The 19,727-nt window shown below is 38.9% G+C and overlaps 1 protein-coding gene across 1 annotated transcript in view; it reads left to right on the plus strand.

Moving 5' to 3' along the window:
* The window catches only part of RTTN (rotatin), a 108,944-nt gene that overhangs the window by 38,841 nt on the left and 50,376 nt on the right, over positions 1–19,727 (plus strand). Inside the window, exons 19-28 of the mRNA XM_068993831.1 lie at positions 1,075–1,174; positions 3,136–3,224; positions 3,801–3,918; positions 5,498–5,594; positions 6,225–6,293; positions 8,681–8,869; positions 9,453–9,692; positions 10,916–11,060; positions 16,983–17,137; positions 18,489–18,708. Coding sequence (XP_068849932.1) covers positions 1,075–1,174; positions 3,136–3,224; positions 3,801–3,918; positions 5,498–5,594; positions 6,225–6,293; positions 8,681–8,869; positions 9,453–9,692; positions 10,916–11,060; positions 16,983–17,137; positions 18,489–18,708 — 1,422 coding nt within the window. The remainder of the gene's footprint in view (positions 1–1,074; positions 1,175–3,135; positions 3,225–3,800; positions 3,919–5,497; positions 5,595–6,224; positions 6,294–8,680; positions 8,870–9,452; positions 9,693–10,915; positions 11,061–16,982; positions 17,138–18,488; positions 18,709–19,727) is intronic.

Genomic DNA, 19,727 nt, shown 5'->3' on the forward strand with positions numbered 1-19,727 from the left:
CTGAATCTTTGGCTTTTCCCCTCTCTTCAGAGGTTTAGCCTTCATCTCCTGTCTGCCCAGGGCTACACCCGAATCATGGCAGACTTGTGGGATCAGTAACAGCTTGCTGTCGGTTATCTTCATTGGTTCATTCCCAGGTTTCATAGCTTCTCCTGTGACTCCAAGTGTGCAGTCCAGCGGTTTTATTTAAGTCTAGACCAGCCCTTGAGGCCTGTGTCAGTGCTGTAGAGCCACACATAATACAGTGGATTTTTAAATGGGGAAACACGCTCAGCGTTCTCCTACCCTGAGTGTTTGGGGCCATGTCATGGTCCTGACAGGTGGTTGGAGAACCTTCCATGGACCGTATACCAGGTCCTGTTGGGGTCATCCTGTGTACTGAGCCCCTCGTGTCACTCCTGGCCCTGTGTGTGGTGTGGGGGAAGGAGTGGCTCCTAGAACTCTCTTTCCCGAGTCCACATTAGGGCTGCAGATGGCAGTGGGTGGGAGGAAGGAAGAGTGTGATCTGTGTCCTTTTCTCTCCCCTGCTCCTGTTATGTTTTGCGTCCTTAGACTCTCTCCTGGCAGGAAGCGACGTTTGGGGACTGGTACGGGGCAGGGGCTGGTCGGAGAGCTGCTCCAGGGTGCTTTAGAGGGGAACGGGAGCGGGCCAGGGGAACTCCAGCTGGTGGCCTCTGGGAGCAGCAGAGAAACCCCGAGTCACACTGGGGTTGACTCACATATCTTGGGTCACTGTTCTCAGGCTAGCAGGCTACCACCTGGAGTGATGTTGTATAACTTGAATATTTTCTTTGAAATAGTTAGAAGTGGCTGCTAATGGGTTGTGAATGACTTCCTGGCAAAAATGTACATCAAGAGGAGAGGCTTATTTGACATGATGACTCTTTGTTTTAGATCCTAACTCCCTCTCTGACCTAGCACATCTTTCTTCCAAATATAAATATATCGATTACTTAAATAAGTTGGCTTTTGAGCTTTTCGTTTTATGGTATGAACTATTGAATTCTGTAGAATTTTACTGGAGAATTGGAAGTAGATGAAAAAATAATTTTCTTTTTTCTTTTTGGTTTTCAGTTGGAGACTGTTGAAAAGGTGTATGAAATCTTTGTCTCAGATGATATTGATCTTGTTTTGAGAAAGTCAGCCGCAGAGCAGTTAGTGGTGATTATGCAAGGTACTGTCTAAGGAACATGCTGCTGAGAATGGACTTTCAGGTTGCTGCATACAGTAGTGCCGGGGATTGGCAAACTGTGGTTTGTAGGCCATTCTGACCTGTGGCCTGTTTTTCTTAACAGCCTTCAAGTTAAGGGTGATGTTTATGTTTTTAACACATGTGCAACAAAGGCCATATGTGGCCCACAAAGCCTGATATATTTACTATCTATTTCTTTACAGATAAAAGTTTGCTGACCTCCTGTTTAGATTATCATTATTTGCCCTGTGGAATGTCATTTGATAAGATTATCTTCCTTTTAAAATGTTGATATAAATTCAAACAGTAAATTGCATCTTCCTTTCTCACTTTACCTAGTACGTTGTGTTCTGTTTGTTCCATCTTGCTTAAAGAAATAAATTGTACTTTTTGGGTAGGTAAGAAAAATAATGTACTGTAACTATGTATTTTCTTTAAAGAATTATTTTTAAAAAGAAGTAGCAGAATGTACTCTTACCTTGTTTGTAGTGTTGTAATTCTTAGTTTTTAGTTTTTTCCTATATGTGATGTCTGTAATTTATTGTTAATGTTTGAAAGAAGTACCTTTGCATTTACATAAAAGTATTTTTTTTCAACTTGGAAGGTGGGATATGGTGAATGTTACCATCCTGATTGGGATGAGAGAGTAACATGGAAAGGCATATTCAACATATTTGTGGTTTTAATAACAGTAGTTGAAACTACAGAAAATCAGGCTCAAGCAAATGTGGAAAGCCTATGCTAAGAAGATTAAAAAAAGCTTTTAGAGAGTATTCTTTTGGTATCGTCTAATATTTCAAAAAGAAAGCTCATAATTTGGTATGCACTGTATTGGAGGGTAGTGGAGCTGCCTTTTAAAGTGGCAGTGGAAGACAGTTACAGTGATAGCTACTAATTCAATATCAACTTTATGTTTGTATGTTTTTCCTTAATGAGAATATAGGAGGACAAATTAAGAAAATTTGTCTGCAAGTTATGAAATACTTATATCTAACTTAGAAGCAATGAGAGTTTTTGGTCCTAATGATGTCTCTAGTACCTGTGTGTGTATACGTCTTAATGTTTTAGGGCGGCTTTTTAATAGAATACCACAGACTGGGTGATTTATAAACAACAGAAACTTATTCTCACAGCTCTGGAGGCTGAAAGTCCAAGGTTACGGTGCTTACGTTCAGTGTCTGGTGAGGGCCCGTTTCTTGGTTCATAGTTGGCTGTCTTCCTCCTGTGTCCTTACATGGAGAAGGGGCAACAAAGCTCTCCTCTGTTTATCAGGACACCAATCTCATTCACGAAGCCTCCACCCTCATGATTGGTGACCTCCCAGAAGCCCCACTTCCTGGAACCTCCACCTTGGAGACTGGCTTTCACACAGATGGGCTCTGAGAGGACACAGACACTCAGACCATGCAGTGTGTGCACACATATCCGCATGAATATGTTTAAGTTCTTTAGAAATATGTAGAATATATTACAGACCCTTTCTTTTGTGTTTGCTATTAAGAGTTTGAGATTAAAGAACTTGTGTTAATAGAAAAATCATGTTGCAAGTGATATTTACACATTCGCTTGTGGAGAATCTAAACGTTTTGAGATGATGGATTTGGAAAAGAGAAGAAATACCAATGAAAGAACCAAAAATAATTTTCCATGTACAAATTAAAGGAGTCATTTGTATGCTTAAAATTCTAGTACTTTTCAGAATCTGGCTAGTTCATTTAATGATTCTTTTTAAATAGTTTCTTTACATTATAGAAGATGTGCTTGTTACTTAAAAGTTTTCAAATTGTTGAGATGTGTATAAAGTAAAAAGTTGAAGCTGTCATCCTCTAATTTTCAGCTATTTTTAACAGTTTGAAAGTTGTGTAGATGTCTGTTCTGTATTTTTAAGACTATAGAAGATGTTCTTTAATTTTTAGTAACTTTTTTTTTTTTTTGGTCTACAGATATCAAAATGCATGCTGTGGTGAAAAAATTGCACCTAGTTGACAAGATAATTGAGTATTTAAGTGAATGTGTGGGTCAGGATGGTGAGGTAAGACATATTTTTACAGACTGCTGTTTTTATTAATTAAATTTGAAATGAATTCACCTGGATTTGGATGAGTTCTTGGAATGTCAGTCTCGAATAACACCCACAACCTGTTCTTTTTTTTTTTTAATTTCTTAGAAGTGAGGTCTCTAAAGGAAAAGTAACCTTAAAATTTATATTAGATGTATAAGCATAAGTATATACAAAACTTATTTTTAGTGGAAAACAATTCTTACTGTTTGCATTTTAGTTTCACATAATTTTGGTGAAAAAGCATGAATTTAGAATAAGATAGTGTTATATTGGAGCTTCCCAGGTGGCACAGCTGGAAAGAATCTGCCTGTAATGCAGGTTTGATCCCTGGGTCGGGAAGATTCCCCTGGAGGAGGAAATGGCAACCCACTCCAGTATTCTTGCCTGGAGAATCCCATGGACAGAGGAGCCTGGCGGGCTGCAGTCTGTGGGGTCACAGAGCGGAACGTGACTGAGCACACACGCACGCACACACATATGCAAAGTATATTTTATCTCATCTTAAAACTGATGACCATAGACAACTGTGTTTCCCCTGCCGGCCAGGTGGTGGAGTGCCTGGCTCAGCCGAGCCTCACGCTCCTGAGGAAGGTCCTCTGCGCCGACCCGGTCCTGCGAGTTTCTCTGTCCCAGCAGACTTCTGTCCTGACCCTGCTCTTCAGAGGTACATAAATTCTGATAGTAAGGAGCTCAGTCTTAAGCTTTAAGTGTTTATTCTTTAACTGTAGGTGACATTTACTTTCTACTTTACTAACAGAATACCAAAGTGGGTATGCCGGTAAAAGAATCCATCGCAGTGGAAAATGTTTAACACTTTTGTGGAAATTTTCTTAAAATCCTGTTTCAGAGTAGGCCTCACAGCTGGGAGGGCTGAAGCCTCTGGCGGCTCCCTGCACGGTGAGGTAGCCATCAGGAGTGGTCTGCTCTCACCCACAAAGCGATGGGCTAAAGCTCATGTCACCACTGCCTTCTTTCCAGCATCTGTTTCCTCTCTTTTGTTTTATTTTTTGCCTTTAGATCTGATGCTTTGCTGAGATAACCGCTTACATCCTTAAACTGGCCTGAGTTATATACACCCAGTCTGTGCAGAGTGGGAGCTAGACCATCCTCAATGGCTCTGAGCATCAGTGTATTATATTACATTTTATAAAGTGTGTTTTTTTTTTTTAACCCCTTTCAGTTTGGTTGTAATTGAGTAGTGTATTTAGATGGGAAAACTCCATGTAGTTTTGTTCTCTTTTTAAATTTTTCTTGCCTTTTCTGACTGTTCTCAGTAGAGAGCTTGGTAACATTATATGCTGTTTTCTTTCCTAGAAGTGTAGGCTACTGCTTTTAAATATTCTACGAGAAATGTCTTGATTGGATGTCTCAATATGCTCAACTTTGTCAGTTATTAAACATATTAAGAGATAAATGACACTTATGTTCAAAATATCCTTAGAATATAGTCATTTTATTTTAGCATTTTCTTGTTTTCTAATAATTCCTGCTTGTCAAGTTAATAGGACACAGTTTAAATAATATTGATAAAGCTGCTAACCAGGTAAAGTTGTAGAGACTCAGAGTGTTCGGCCTCATATATTTTGAGTAGTGTGTAAAAGTTTATAATTTTTTTATAGATTGATGTGGAAGAGTAGCAGTTATAGATCTGTAGTTATCTTTCATCGCATTAATTGTTATCTTCCTATTAATGTCATTCAGCAGAACTTAATTCCAGTTTACCATTTCTTTATGATTTTGATTTAAATTATTCAAGCAGTCAACTAATTATGAGTGCCTATTAGATTCAAAGGCGATTTCTAAGCTAACATAATCTGTACCCTTTTTAATACTTTTTCTGTCTCATTGATATTTCCAATCATTACTTAATTGAGTCTGAGAATAAATGATAATATCTCTCATTAATGAATTTAGTTTCAGGGCAAAGTTAGTTTTTTACCTAGGTACTCAACAAGGAAAATTCGTTACTCAGCAGACATTCGTTGACTGCATGCTGTGTGCTAGACCAGTAGTGTCTGTATCCTCCAAGTGTACTCTATTAACCTCTATTAACAAGCCCTGCAGAGATTTGCATCGATTTGAAAGGTTGAGAGCCACTGTTCTAGTAATGTTAGTTTGTCTGGGTTAACATTGCATTTCTCTGAGAATGGCATCTCTTCTTTTTGAGTTAAGATATTTTAAATTTGAGGTTTGTTCTTTTTTGAGATGAAAATATAAAAGTTATGCTTCTTTTTATTTCTCAGTTTCCTTGATATTTCACGAAGATTGTACCATTGTGACTGAAGTTGGAGCATTGTTTTGTCTTCTGTTATTTGATGAAGTATCAAGAATGGATATGTGGTGAGCTATTAAACGAATTTTGCTCTGAAATATCTGTCTAAGGTTTCTGATGCAGTCTTGTAGCAATACATGGAACTTTCTGACTTAGGAAGCTTATGCTTTCCATGGTATGTGGTATGATTTTTGGTTTGAGTAGCAGTATTAAAAAGCACATTGGCTCAAAAAGTCACCCTGAACTTTACTTTTGAACATTACTAAGTACAAAATTTAATAATTACTATAGTAAATTCTATCATAAATGCATTTTTTAGTATATACTCTCAATTTTGTGGTTTTTTTTTTTTTTTCCTTGACTAATTAAAAAAACCCTGGGGAAGATGTTTAGGATGGTAGCATATGATTAACATTGACCTTCAGCAGGATTACTGGGAGGGAGACACGGAGGCCACCTGCCAGATAGCACTTGCATCGTCTGAGTCATTTCTTATATGGACTTCTTAAAGAAAAGCACTGTTTGCTCCTTATAAGTAGGTTGGGCAGTGGCGCCGTGCTGTAACTGGAGTCAATGACAGAGTCAGGAGCAGCTCTTGATCTGAGCGTTGGTCGAGGAGGGAAGCGGGTTGTGTTTGTTTGACATGACGACGGTCCACTCAGTTGTCTCTTTGCTTTTCTGTTTCTGCTGTGAAATAGGTCTGAGAGTCCTTCCTGCACACCGTCTTCACCATCAGTCTTCAGTCTGCCTGTTTCAGTTTCTAGAAGGTAAAGAATTTCTTCCTTTGATTTTCTCGAAGGTAAAATACTGGTACTGAAAGGGAAACAAGACTCTGTGGTTTGTTAAAGTTTCATCTAGCTTTTCATCACGTCTTGTAGCACTTTCACGTCTCCTTCGTAGGGGGGCTTCTGAGGGCTCAGTAGGTGTGCATCCCCCATCACCAGACGTTTGGTTTGATGCTGTTCATGTCTACGGAAAGCTTGAGAGAACCGCGCAGTGAACACTCGCATACCCTGCAGTCTACATTCAGCAACTGTTAAGATGTAGGTCTTCCTTCCTCCCTCCCTCCCTCTCTCCAGCTCTTTCAATACATTTATTTATTTTTATGTAATCTTTTTCCCCAACCAGTTTAAAGATAAGTTTCAGACATAATCTTACTTCCCTCCCAATTACTCCAACGTATACCTCCTTAAATAAAGACATTATCTTATATAACCACTGTACCGTGAATGGTCACATTTAAGAAAATCAAAAGTAATTCTGTAATTTGATCCAGTTTCTCTAATTATATCCAAAATATCCTTCATGGGTTTTTTTTTTTTTAAAGCAAGATCCAATCAGGTCATGAATTATATTTGGTATTCATCTTTCTTTAGACTTTTTAAAAAGTAAGTTGTTTTTATGGAAGTGTACACAAAGTTTACAAATCATAAATTTTTCCTGATAAATACATGCACGTATCTAACACACAGATTAAGGTACAAAATATCATTAGCATGCCGGAAACCACTTTCATGCTTCTTCCTTACCTTCCTGTGCCCACAAAGGTAATTCTACTTTAATTTCTGTTATTATGCATTGTTCTTGCACTTTATAAAGTATATTCTTGTCTTTTGCTTCTTTTGTTCAACTTGGGGAGATGTGTGTGTGTCATGTCAGGAAGCACTGTTGGGTTTTGTTTCATTGCTCTGTAGTATTCTGTGTGAGAGTACACAGCTGTGAGGTTTACATTCTACCACTGATGGACACTGGGTTGTTTTCTGTTTGGGGCTACTATGAATAAATAACTGCTAAGAATATTCTTGAACATATATGGTTCAGAGAGTATTTGCACGTTTAACTTTAGTGGTGGTGGTGGTTTAGTCACTAAGTCGTGTCCGACTCTTGGGCTCCTAAACAGTATTGCAGAGTGGTGCACTGGAACCACCAAAGTGATTCACCCTCCCAGCTCCAATGTGGCAATCCCTGCCGCTCCATACCACGTATATGAAAACAACTTCTGGATCCCCACCAGGCACGTCCATCATTCACCTTTGATTTCCCTATCTCAGACCTCGCGTTAGCCATTTCTCTGAGGAGCCCTGGTTACTCCTAAGGAAAATTCCAATTTTTGAAATTTATCTTTTCTTAAATTGTGCAGTCTCATTTGTATACAGAGTCCTACCTTAGCCTCTTTCATTGAGATGCTTGAAGTGAAGAAGCATGCTAAAGTTCCTCTTAGAAATCCTACTCAAGGGTGTTTACCTGACAGTTACAAATATGTGAATTAGGAATTTGGGATTTATTTTATTAGCAAAATTCTTCTTTAACATGTGAGATGCTAGACATTGCTGTACTGTTAAACACTGTGAAATTAACTTTAAGAGAGGCTGCTATTGAATATTTCTTAGGTCTAAAAATATTTCTAGGTTCTCTTGGTAACACAGAGTGATTGAATTTATTGATGATGCCACTGTGTTCTCAAGCGAAAATAGTTAAGTTGTGATTCTGTCCGTTATTGACTGCTGTGAACACAGGCGATTCATTTAGCCTCTGTAAGTCTCATTTTGATAATGTGTAAAATGGATATCATGCTGCCATGCCATGTAACTGAATAAAAGGTAACGTACATTGTTAGCATACAGTAGACATTTGTGTTTCAGTTGAACACCATGTATGTGTTGTTCACTGTAGCCATGGGCCTTGATTTCGGGGGGTGTCAGTTCCCTCTGCAAACAACTCTAATGCAACAAAGTGAAGTCGCTCAGTTGTGTCCGACTCTTTGCGACCCCATGGACCAGGCTCCTCTGTCCATGGGATTTTCCAGGCAATAGTACTGGAGTGGATTGCCATTTTCTTCTCCAGTGGATCTTCCCGACCCAGGGATGGAACCCAGGTCTCCTGCATTGTAGACAGACGCTTTACTGTCTGAGCCACCAGGGAAGTCCTACTGTGGTAAATGCTCAGGAAATTGTTTAATCAAGTGTTTTGGGAAGTTTGGAGTAGGGCAGAAGGATAAAGCATGACAACTGCTCAAAATCGGGATCATGAGAGAGATTACAATCGTGTTATTGTAAAGTGGGAGGCATAGAACTAACTCTCCTTTGTGGCTCACCCTTTTGAGTAGCATTTAAGAATTTAAAAGTTCGTGATTATTTTTATTCCTTTTCTTCAGGTATCATCTACCAGTGCATGTACTTGGCCACCATGCCGTGAGTCCTTACTCCATGGTGCTGCCATTATCTGCTGACTCTTTGGCCATGAAGCCGGTATCAGATATGCTGAGGATGGCTTGGAACCTGTCGTGGTATCATGGGAGTGACAGTGTGTTGAAGCAAGTGAACTCCGAAGCTGAAATCCAGGAGTAAGTGTGACACATGTAGAAAAGCATTCACATTTAATTAATTTAATTAGTCCTTATTTTTCCTTTAGATCAAGTAGTTTTTTTGCTTATGGTCATCTGCTTTTTCACTGAAGATAATAATTTTTACTTTGTTTTATAGGTTGTGTGTATTCATGCCTTTAAAAAAACTATCACACAAAGGAATTTCAACACATTGTTCTCTGCTGTTTTAGAGGTTGTATAAAGTTGGGTTAGTTGATTGATTAATTCACTAGGAAAAGTGCTCTGGGTTAGTGTAAAAGTTTAATAAGTCTATGTGCATTTGTCATCATTACTGTGATGGTGATGACTTTTAAATATATTGGAAATTAATGTTTTCTTTTGAATGAAAATTACTTTGTATCTCTCTAAGCAGTAAAATGTCAGTATAAACACCCTTAAGCTACTGTAAAACCCTAATATTGATAGATACACGTCAGATTTTCTTTTGGTCATGAGTCACCCTTTAATTAAAAGGAAACAAAGATAAAACAGAATTTGGGGGAGCTAGTTTAAAAATAATTGTGAGCTTTTATTTAAATAGCTTCTGTTGCTCTTTGTTAAGATTTTTAGATACACTGAAGTTATCCACCGAGGACACCCTTACTCTGAAGATGACCCACACACCTAGTGGACTCAAGGACTGTCTCCGCTCCATCGTTCAGGCTGCAGGCCACAGGGAAGTGAGGGCTGCCCTCACAAGGATGAGTTTTTATCTTCTAAATGACAGATTGTCTTTCAAGGGCGGCACTGGCCCCTGTGGGGTTACCCTGAAGTCCTTGTCTTGGCACACCACACTAAGCAGGTCAGTGTCAGCTCAGAGACCTAGACTGGATCATATTTGGGTTCCCCTCCATACATTTAAGATAAGAGCATGTGTTCTTATTGTCGGTATTGTGAGAGAGAAATGTGATTTTAGAAAGAAAAACTTAAGGATTTTTAATTATCTGTAATGCATATCTTATAACAGCAAAAGAGAAAATTTGAACGTAATTACTGCAGTTTGGAGTTATAAATAAATTGTTATAATTTTTTATAGATATTAACGTTATTCTATTTTTCGGTCCTATCATAGAAAATCTTAGTTTATCTTACAAAAGTAAGTGATTAGGATAAGATGGGGTAAACAAACTGAATGCTTATCCTGTTCATATTATAAATGAGCTGAGATATCAGGGAATTGATTAAAGCCTTGGTAACCCTGGCTGTTTTATTTGCTTTTGCCTTTGTTTTGTTCTTAAGTAAATTATCTCATTGATATTTTTACTCTGAATTTCATGAAGTTGATAACCATGTGGAGGTCCTTTGGTAGTTACTGAAAAACCCTGGCCTGTAAATTTAACATGTTTAACTGGTAGCAGATGGCTGCATTTGAAACAAGACTGATAAATAGCTGCTGCCAGCAATTTTACATTTCAGTCTTCATATGACTTTAGTATAAAATGTATAACTTTCTGTTAAACAGAAAGTGTGCAGTTTTCAAAATGCGAGGTTTATATGAGTTTGTAAAATGTGGACGCTCGTTTAGCGTAGCTCTCACAATTTGGATATCTAATTTGCCTTTTTCAGTGGTGTGCTGGAGCCAGCTAGGACCACCTTTTTTGAGAGCTGTTGGTTAAATTATCTGAATTTTTGCAAGTTAGTTGTTAAACACAACCACTCTTAAAAATTATATTTTGTAAATTTCTAGTCAAATTATATGAAAGATAAAGGTAACAATTATGCAGAGTCATCGCTTCCTAATTATTTTACAACATTTCAGTGTTATCTGTGTTCTCGAAGCTGTTTATATGGATCTGCCTGTGTGATGGGAAAGGTGTGTAATGGTGAGCTGCAGGCCTCCCCCCCACAGCTGTGTGGTCCTTCGGTGCATGGCAGGAAGACACGGCAGGGTATTTACACTGTAGAAATTGGCAAGCACAGCAAGTCAGCCTACCCCTCACTGCTCAGCCAGTTGTTAAATACTTATCTGGGTGCCACTTATTTTAAAGAACTAGAAACCATGGTTATGGTTTTCTTTTATTGTAGGTTTTTACAAGTTCTTCCTGCTTGCACTGAAGATGAGAAGCTGTTAATAGATATCATACATTTTCTCAGTAAGTTATTGAAGGAACAAAGGAAAAATGTACCTGTAGAACTTCTAAACTGGCTTCTAGAATTACTTCTTAGACAAGTAAGTGCTGTTAAGGAATTTGAGTTTTAGGTTGGACAGATGATGTATTTATAAAGATTATTAATACTGTGTATGGAAATATGGAAAAGTATAATTTTTACATAGCTCATGTTTAGCAAAGTAGTCGTTCTGTTGTAATCAATAGCTTTTAGCAGAATGCCTTCCTAACATGACTGAGTTTAAGTTAAAAGTCTATGGACTAAATGGGACCTTCAGTCCTGGTGTTTAACAAAACCTGATCTCTGCGTGAACTTTCAGCTTGCAACTGTATTTTTCAGTGAGGTTCTTAGAGCGGGGAAGTTCAGATAGGCCTGTGAAGAGGCAGGGAGCCAAGCCTGGAGGCAGAGGGACAATGGTGGTGAGGTTGGAAAGAATGAGTCAGACTGTTCAGGCTTTAATGTAAGTTTACTGTAGTATTTACCCTTCCAGCCCTGACTATTCTCTACTTTTTGTAGATGAATGTGTTTTAAGAACCTGCCAAGAACCCAGGAAGCTAGCTTGTGTTTTATTTTTACAGATACTGTAGAGACTTACTTAACCTACTAAAGACAAACCTTTGCACAATCATGAAAAAAACACAGTTAAATTAGGAAAAAGGGCCTAGACTGAAACAGAATATAGTAGACCTTATAAAACAAAAATGTTCCATTATATGTTAATGCATTGCAAAGCTCAATTAAAGACTCGATTCTCTATAAAAATGCAAGGTGCTCATATAATGTAAGTTAGAAATTCTAATTGAGAATGCTTTTAAAAGTACTTATAGATTTGAAAAGATATGTCTATGAATGTTTCTGTACGTAAAACTTGTTTCAGCTCAGTTCAGTTCAGTCGCTCAGTCGTGTCTGACTCTTTGCGACCCCATGAACCGCAGCACGCCAGGCCTCCCTGTCCATCACCAACTCCCGGAGTTCACTCAGACTCACATCCATCGAGTCCGTGATGCCATCTAGCCATCACATCCTGTGTCGTCCCCTTCTCCTCCTGCCCCCAGTCCCTCCCAGCATCAGAGTCTTTTCCAGTGAGTCAAGTCTTCGCATGAGGTGGCCAAAGTACTGGAGTTTCAGCTTTAGCATCATTCCTTCTAAAGAAATCCCAGGGCTGATTTTCAGAATGGACTGGTTGGATTTCCTTGCAGTCCAAGGGACTCTGAAGAGTCTTCTCCAACACCACAGTTCAAAAGCATCAATTCTTTGGTGCTCAGCCTTCTTCACAGTCCAACTCTCACATCCATACATGACCACTTGGAAAACCATAGCCTTGACTAGACGGACCTTAGTCGGCAAAGTAATGTCTCTGCTTTTGAATATGCTATCTAGGTTGGTCATAACTTTTCTTCCAAGGAGTAAGCGTCTTTTAATTTCATGGCTGCAGTCACCATCTGCAGTGATTTTGGAGCCCCCCAAAATAAAGTCTGATACTGTTTCCACTGTTTCCCCATCTATTTCCCATGAAGTGATGGGACCGGGTGCCATGATCTATGTTGAGCTTTAAGCCAACTTTTTCACTCTCTACTTTCACTTTCATCAAGAGGCTTTTTAGTTCCTCTTCACTGTCTGCCATAAGGATGGTGTCATCTGCGTATCTGAGATTATTGATGTTTCTCCCGGCAGTCTTGATTCCAGCTTGTGTTTCTTCCAGTCCAGCATTTCTCATGATGTACTCTGCATATAAGTTAAATAAGCAGGGTGACAATATACAGCCTTGACGTACTCCTTTTCCTATTTGGAACCAGTCTGTTGTTCCATGTCCAGTTCTAACTGTTAATGTTTTACTGTTTTCCACGTTATTGTGATTGTTGTAAAGGAGGACTGTTCTGTTCACAGCTGCATACCCAGCATTTGTCATAGTGCCTTGCACATCGTGAGCTCTCAGTTCAGTTCAGTCGCTCAGTTGTGTCCGACTCTTTGCGATACTATGGACTGCAGCACGCCAGGTCTCCCTGTCCATCACCAACTCCTGGAGCTTATTCAAACTCATGTCCATTTAGTCGGTGATGCCATCCAACCATCTCATCCTCTGTCATCCCCTTCTCCTCCCGCGTTCAATCTTTCCCAGCATCTCAGGGTCTTTCCAGATCACGTGGCCAAAGTATTGGAGTTTCAGCTTCAGCATCAGTCTTTCCAGTGAATATTCAGGACTGATTTCCTTTAGAATGAACTGGTTGGATCTCCTTGCAGTCCAAGGGACTCTCAAGAGTCTTCTCCAACACCACAGTTCAAAAGCATCAATTCTTTGGCACTCAGTTTTCTTTATGGTCCAACTCTGACATCCATACATGACCACTGGAAAAACCATAGCTTTGACTAGACGGACCTTTGGTGGCAAAGTAATGTCTCTGCTTTTTAATATTCAGAATGAGGAGGCCTTACAAATAGCTGTGAAAAGAAGAGACATGAAAGGCAAAGGAGAAAAGGAAAGATATACTCATTTGAATGCAGAGTTCCAAAGAATAGCAAGGAGAGATAAGAAAGCTTTCCTCAGTCATCAATGCAAAGAAGTAGAGGAAAACAATAGAATGGGAAAGACTAGAGATCTCTTCAAGAAAATTTTCATTCAAAGAGGGACTCAATAAAGGACAGAAATGGTATGGACCTAACAGAAGCAGAAGATGAGAAGAAGAAGATGAGAAGAAGATGAGAGATAGGAAGAGGTGGCAAGAATACACAGAAGAATTATGCAAAAAGATCTTCATTACCCAGATAACCACAATGATGTGATCACTCACCTAGAGCCAGACGTCCTGGAATGTGAAGTCAAGTGAGCTTTCAGTAAACATTTATTAACTCACTAGTAAACATGATATTAAGGAACCTGTGTAGTTAATTACAAGAAACACACATAATCCTCATTTCATAAGATGTTAGAGTAGAACATAACTGGAAACTGCGGGCCGTATTACATATGTAAGTATATTCGTGGAATAATAACTCTTAGAACTATAATTGCTGGAGACAGTTACAAATTGCAGAGACATATGTATATGTGTTTCTGTTGAGTTTGTTTTAAATAGATAACCCTTATTTTGAATGATATGAAGATATTTACAAAGCTCCAAAAGATTGGAGCTCTTTTGTTTCCTTTTCTGTGAATTGTCCCTTGATGCCTTTGTTAAGTTTTGCCCCACAGTTGGGTTTTTGGTCTCCTCTAGCACATATGTGCTCATATACACACACTCTCCCCCTTTCTCTTTCATTTTTGGTAACAGAAGAGCCCTTCATAAATTAGATTAGCCCTTTATCTGTGATATGGGTTACAAACTTTTTTTTTTTTCCATTAGTCTTCTGACCTTACTGTATTTTGGAGTTATTTTCCTATTTTACCCACCCCTTTTATCTCCTAGCTTTTGTTAGTTGTTTCTACTTTTCATCTTTTATTGTACTTAAACTGTGCTCCATGATCATAATTTCTACATTTAGGTGTAGTCTACAGGGGTGTGTGTGGTGTGTGTATATATATGTATGTGAGAGAGTGAGAGAGAAAAATCTGACCTCTCACCCCTTGACCATTACTACCCCCAGGCCGAGCCATATAGTATAAAGACATGGTAAACTGAGAAAAATACTTATAATATAAATGAGAGACACAGTACATGAACTGTGAAATTCCCGATGTTCAAGCTGGATTTAGAAAAGGCAGAGGAACCAGAGATCAAATTGCCAACATCCATTGGATCATTGAAAAAGCAAGAGAGTTCCAGAAAAATATCTGTTTCTGCTTTATTGACTATGCCAAATCCTTTGACTGTGTGGACCACAACAAAATTCTTGAAGAGATGGGAATACCAGACCACCTGACCTGTCTCCTGAGAAATCTGTATGCAGGTCAGGAGGCAACAGATAGAACTGGACATGGAACAACAGACTGGTTCCAAATTGGGAAAGGAGTACGTCAAGGCTGTATATTGTCACCCTGCTTATTTAACTTATATGTCATGAGAAATGCTGGGCTGGATGAAGCACAAGCTGGAATCAAGATTTCTGGGAGAAATATCAATAACCTCAGATATGCAGATGACACCACCCTTATGGCAGAAAGTGAAGAAGAACTAAAGAGCCTCTTGATAAAAGTGAAAAGAGGAGAGTGAAAATGTTGGCTTAAAGCTCAACATTCAGAAATCTAAGATCATGGTATCTGGTCCCATCCCTTCGTGGCAAATATATGTGGAAACAGTGTCAGACTTTATTTTTGGGGGCTCCAAAATCACTGCAGATGGTGACTGCAGCCATGAAATTAAAAGACGCTTGCTCCTTGGAAGAAAAGTTATGACCAACCTAGACAGCATATTAAAAAGTGGAGACATTACTTTGCCAACAAAGGTCCGTCTAGTCCAAGCTGTGGTTTTTCCAGTAGTCATGTATGGATGTGAGAGTTGGACTATAAAGAAAGCTGAGTGCCAAAGAATTGATGCTTTTGAACTGTGGTGTTGGAGAAGACTCTTGCGAGTCCCTTGGACTGCAAGGAGATCCAACCAGTCCATTCTAAAGGAGATCAGTCCTGAATGTTCATTGGAAGCGCTGATGTTGAAGCTGAAACTCCAATACTTTGGCTACCTGATGTGAAGAAGACCCAGATGGAAAAGACCCAGATGTGAAAAGACCCGTTGGAAAAGACCCAGATGCTGGGAATTGTTGAACGCAGGAGGAGAAGGGGACGACAGAGGATGAGATGGCTTGATGGCATCACTGACTGAATGGACACAAGTTTGAGTAAACTCCGGGAGATAACAATGAACAGGGAGGCCTGGCGTGCTGCAGTCCATGGGGTCGCAGAGTCAGACATAACTGAGCAACTGAACTGAACTCAATGAGAGACAACATGCTAATTTCCCTGAATTATAATTTTTGAGTTTTTAATAAGATAGTTGTCCTTCCAGTGTACATAGACTTATTGTTCAAAGTTTACTCTTCTGTTACTTTCCCAAGGATGATTTTGAACTACTGAATTTGCTTTTATTTTCTCTTATCCTTTAATTACTAAAAAGTTAAGGAAGCATTTAGAGGCAGTTTTTTCCTGAATATCTTTAATAAAGCAAACAGGAAAACCTAATGTCATAGTTCTTTTAACTTTTAAGCCTGCTTAAATATTTTAGATGTTAGATATTAAGATATTAAAATAATTTCTATAGAACTTTTCCTCTGAATGAGTTTTTTGATTACTTGATTTTTGATCTATATACTTTTTTATAACTTCGTAATATTCTTGCTCATTTTAAGAAAAGAATAACCTTTAAAACAATCTCCCTCTTTGGTTAGAGTTTTTGTACACTGGGAGTTGTGGTGGCTTTGGTTTGTGAAAATAGCAGGTATATACCAGTCTTCAGTTTTAGAATCTTTTCTTGAAAATCTGTACAGTAGTTGAATGTTGGTAAATAAGGCTGTAAATAATATATATATTATTAGATATATAATATAATAATATATAACAATAGAAAAATTAAAATATATTTACCTAAATTGTGTGAGTATAGTCAATTAAAACTTTATATTTCAATGATTATGAATTTTATAGTATGTCATGAGTGCTGATATATATTCCATAATTTATTCATAGTTTAAATGAAATTTCAGAGTTGTAGATGATGATACTGTAATGTTAATGCAGTTTTAGAAAAGGAATTTTGGTATTTGACTTTGTATGGTATTAAAGCTGTTTTAGAAGACTTTTATCTTGTCTTCTCATATATTATCATCACTAGTGTTATAAATAATAATAATACTTTTAAACATGAGCAAAGTAACTTAAGGAGAATTTACTCTCTAATATCATGCTACAAGGATTAAATTATTAAGTATTATGTTAAATTATTGAGTCTTAGTTTCTCCAGAACATGATTAACAACCAAAAAAATCAACATTTTGGAGGAACAGCATATAGCTCAATGAGAGAGTAAATACATGTTTTACAAACTTCATTTTTTAGAGTCCAAATCCACTGTTGGACCTGCTGGTTCTGACGGAGTCCCAGACGCAAGAGGAAACGGATGATGTCCGCACTGCGGTCAGGCAGCAGCTTCAGAAAGAGCTGATTGCTCTCTTTAGTACCTTGCTGCTCAGTTTTGAGGCCGTTACTGACAGGTACCATTGGGATAATTGGAAGTTAGGGGACATTTATGTAGAACCTAGTTTTCTTTTGATTTCCAAAGAGTCGTTTCACTTATTTCAAGTTAAGAGGAGGAAGGATTTCAGTAAAAATCAGTTGTTGTGGTCTGTTTTATTTCAGTCCTGATTATAATTTTACATACATGTGCGCACACTATTTTGTTGTCTCTAGGCTTAGTTCTTGGGGCTTCCCTGGTGGCTGAGATGGTAAAGAATCCATCTGCAGTGCAGGAGACCCAGGAAGATCTGGAGAAGGGAATGACAACCCACTCTAGTCTTCTTGCCTGGAGAATTCTGTGGACAGAGGAGCCTGGCGGGCTATAGTCCACGGGGCTCCAAAGAGTTGGAGAGACACACACACACACACACACACACACACACACACAGGATTAAGGGCTTAACACTTTCACTTTCACTTAGTTCTTGGTTCTCTTACGTTTCTATACATCTGACTGAGCAGTCATACCCATTTCTATGACTTTACAAATTTTTGCATTGATGATTTTCAAATGTATGTCCGTAGCTCTGACTTAAAAATTTTAAATTAATAATTTTAACCCATAATTTTAAATTCATAATTTTAATTTTAAAGTATACAGTTGAGTGGGTTTTGATATATATACAGTGTGCAACTATCACTGGTTAATTCTAGAACATTTTCATTACCCCAGAGCAGTCTGTCCCCATTCACCCTTATCCAGACCCCTGGTAACCATTAATCAATCTTGATGAATTTGTGTATTCTGGACATTTCATATAACTAGAGTCAAACAATACGTGACCATTTTATGTCTGGCTCTTTTCATTTAGCATCATGTTTCCAAGGTCTGTCCACGTTATAGCAGATGTCAATGACTAAATGATAGTCCCTGGACGGATATGCCATGTTCTGCTTATCTGTTCACCTGCTGGTAGACACTGAGTCCTCCTTTCACTGTGGTGAATTGTGGTGTTATGAACATTCATCTGCAAATTTCTGTGTGAATGTATGTTTTCAGTTCTTGAGTATGTACCTAGGACTAGAATTGTGGGTTCATGAGGTAATTCTGTGTTAACTTTTAATTTCATTATCAGTTGTCAATATGATACCCATTTATGCATTTTTCAGTGTAATTGTTACTTGTATTTTACATTATATATTCTGGATGGTATATTCACTATGTTTTCCTTGGAAAGACTTAAGAGGGAGTATTTTCTGCCACTTCCACTAGTTCCTTCTTTTCTGATACAGTGAATTGTTAGTAACCCTCTACCACCAGTAAGAAAGCCCATTAAACCCATTACATTTGTTCAGTGGTTGATTTCTTTCCCTCCTTTACGTACACAGGAAATGCTTGGAGCTTTTTTACGTTTTCCAAACACAGCTGGCCCTGAAACTACTCCAGTGTCTGAGAGTCACGGACGCTCCTCACTTCTATGGCCTGCCGTCCCTCGAGAGGACCTTGCGGGGGATGGCCCACCTCACGGCGTGTCCGGGGTGGAGCGCACACTCTCCTCTCACAAAGCCACTCGATATTTGTGGGAAGTACTTGTCAGGTCTCCTTGAAGTAAGTAAAAATAGTCACTGACAATAAATAGCAATAATACAACCCTAGATCATCAGTTCAGTTGCTCAGTTGTGTCTAACTCTTTGCCACCCCATGAATCGCAGCACGCCAGGCCTCCCTGCCCATCACCAACTCCCGGAGTTCACCCAAACTCATGTCCATCGAGTTGGTGATGCCATCCAGCCATCTCATCCTCTGTCATCCCTTTCTCCTCCTGCCCCCAATCCCTCCCAGCATCAGGGTCTTTTCCAGTGAGTCAACTCTTCGCATGAGGTGGCCAAAGTATTGGAGTTTCAGCCTCAGCATCAGTCCTTCCAATGAACACCCAGGACTGATCTCCTTTAGGATGGACTGGTTGGATATTCTTGCAGTCCAAGGGACTCGCAAGAGTCTTCTCCAACACCACAGTTCAAAAGCATCAATTCTTCGGCGCTCAGCTTTCTTCACAGTCCAACTCTCACATCCATACATGACCACTGGCAAAACCATAGCCTTGACTAGACAGACCTTTGTTGGCAAAGTAATGTCTCTGCTTTTGAATATGCTATCTAGGTTGGTCATAACTTTCCTTCCAAGGAGTAAGCGTCTTTTAATTTCATGGCTGCAATCACCATCTGCAGTGATTTTGGAAGCCCCAAAAAATAAAGTCTGACACTGTTTCCACTGTTTCCCCATCTATTTCCCATGAAATGATGGGACCAGATGCCATGATCTTCATTTTCTGAATGTTGAGGTTTAAGCCAACTCTTTCACTCTCCTCTTTCGCTTTCATCAAGAGGCTTTTTAATTCCTCTTCACTTTCTGCCATAAGGGTGGTGTCATCTGCATATCTGAGGTTATTGATATTTCTCCTGGAAATCTTGATTCTAGCTTGTGCTTCTTCCAGCCCAGCATTTCTCATGATGTACTCTGCATATAAGTTAAATAAGCAGGGTGACAATATACAGCCTTGACGTACTCCTTTTCCTATAGCTATTCACTGTTGATCACTCAGTGTGTGCCAGGCACAATATGAAGTG

Source organism: Capricornis sumatraensis, chromosome 21 (assembly GCF_032405125.1).
Source record: "Capricornis sumatraensis isolate serow.1 chromosome 21, serow.2, whole genome shotgun sequence".
In the NCBI taxonomy this organism is placed as follows: domain Eukaryota; kingdom Metazoa; phylum Chordata; class Mammalia; order Artiodactyla; family Bovidae; genus Capricornis; species Capricornis sumatraensis.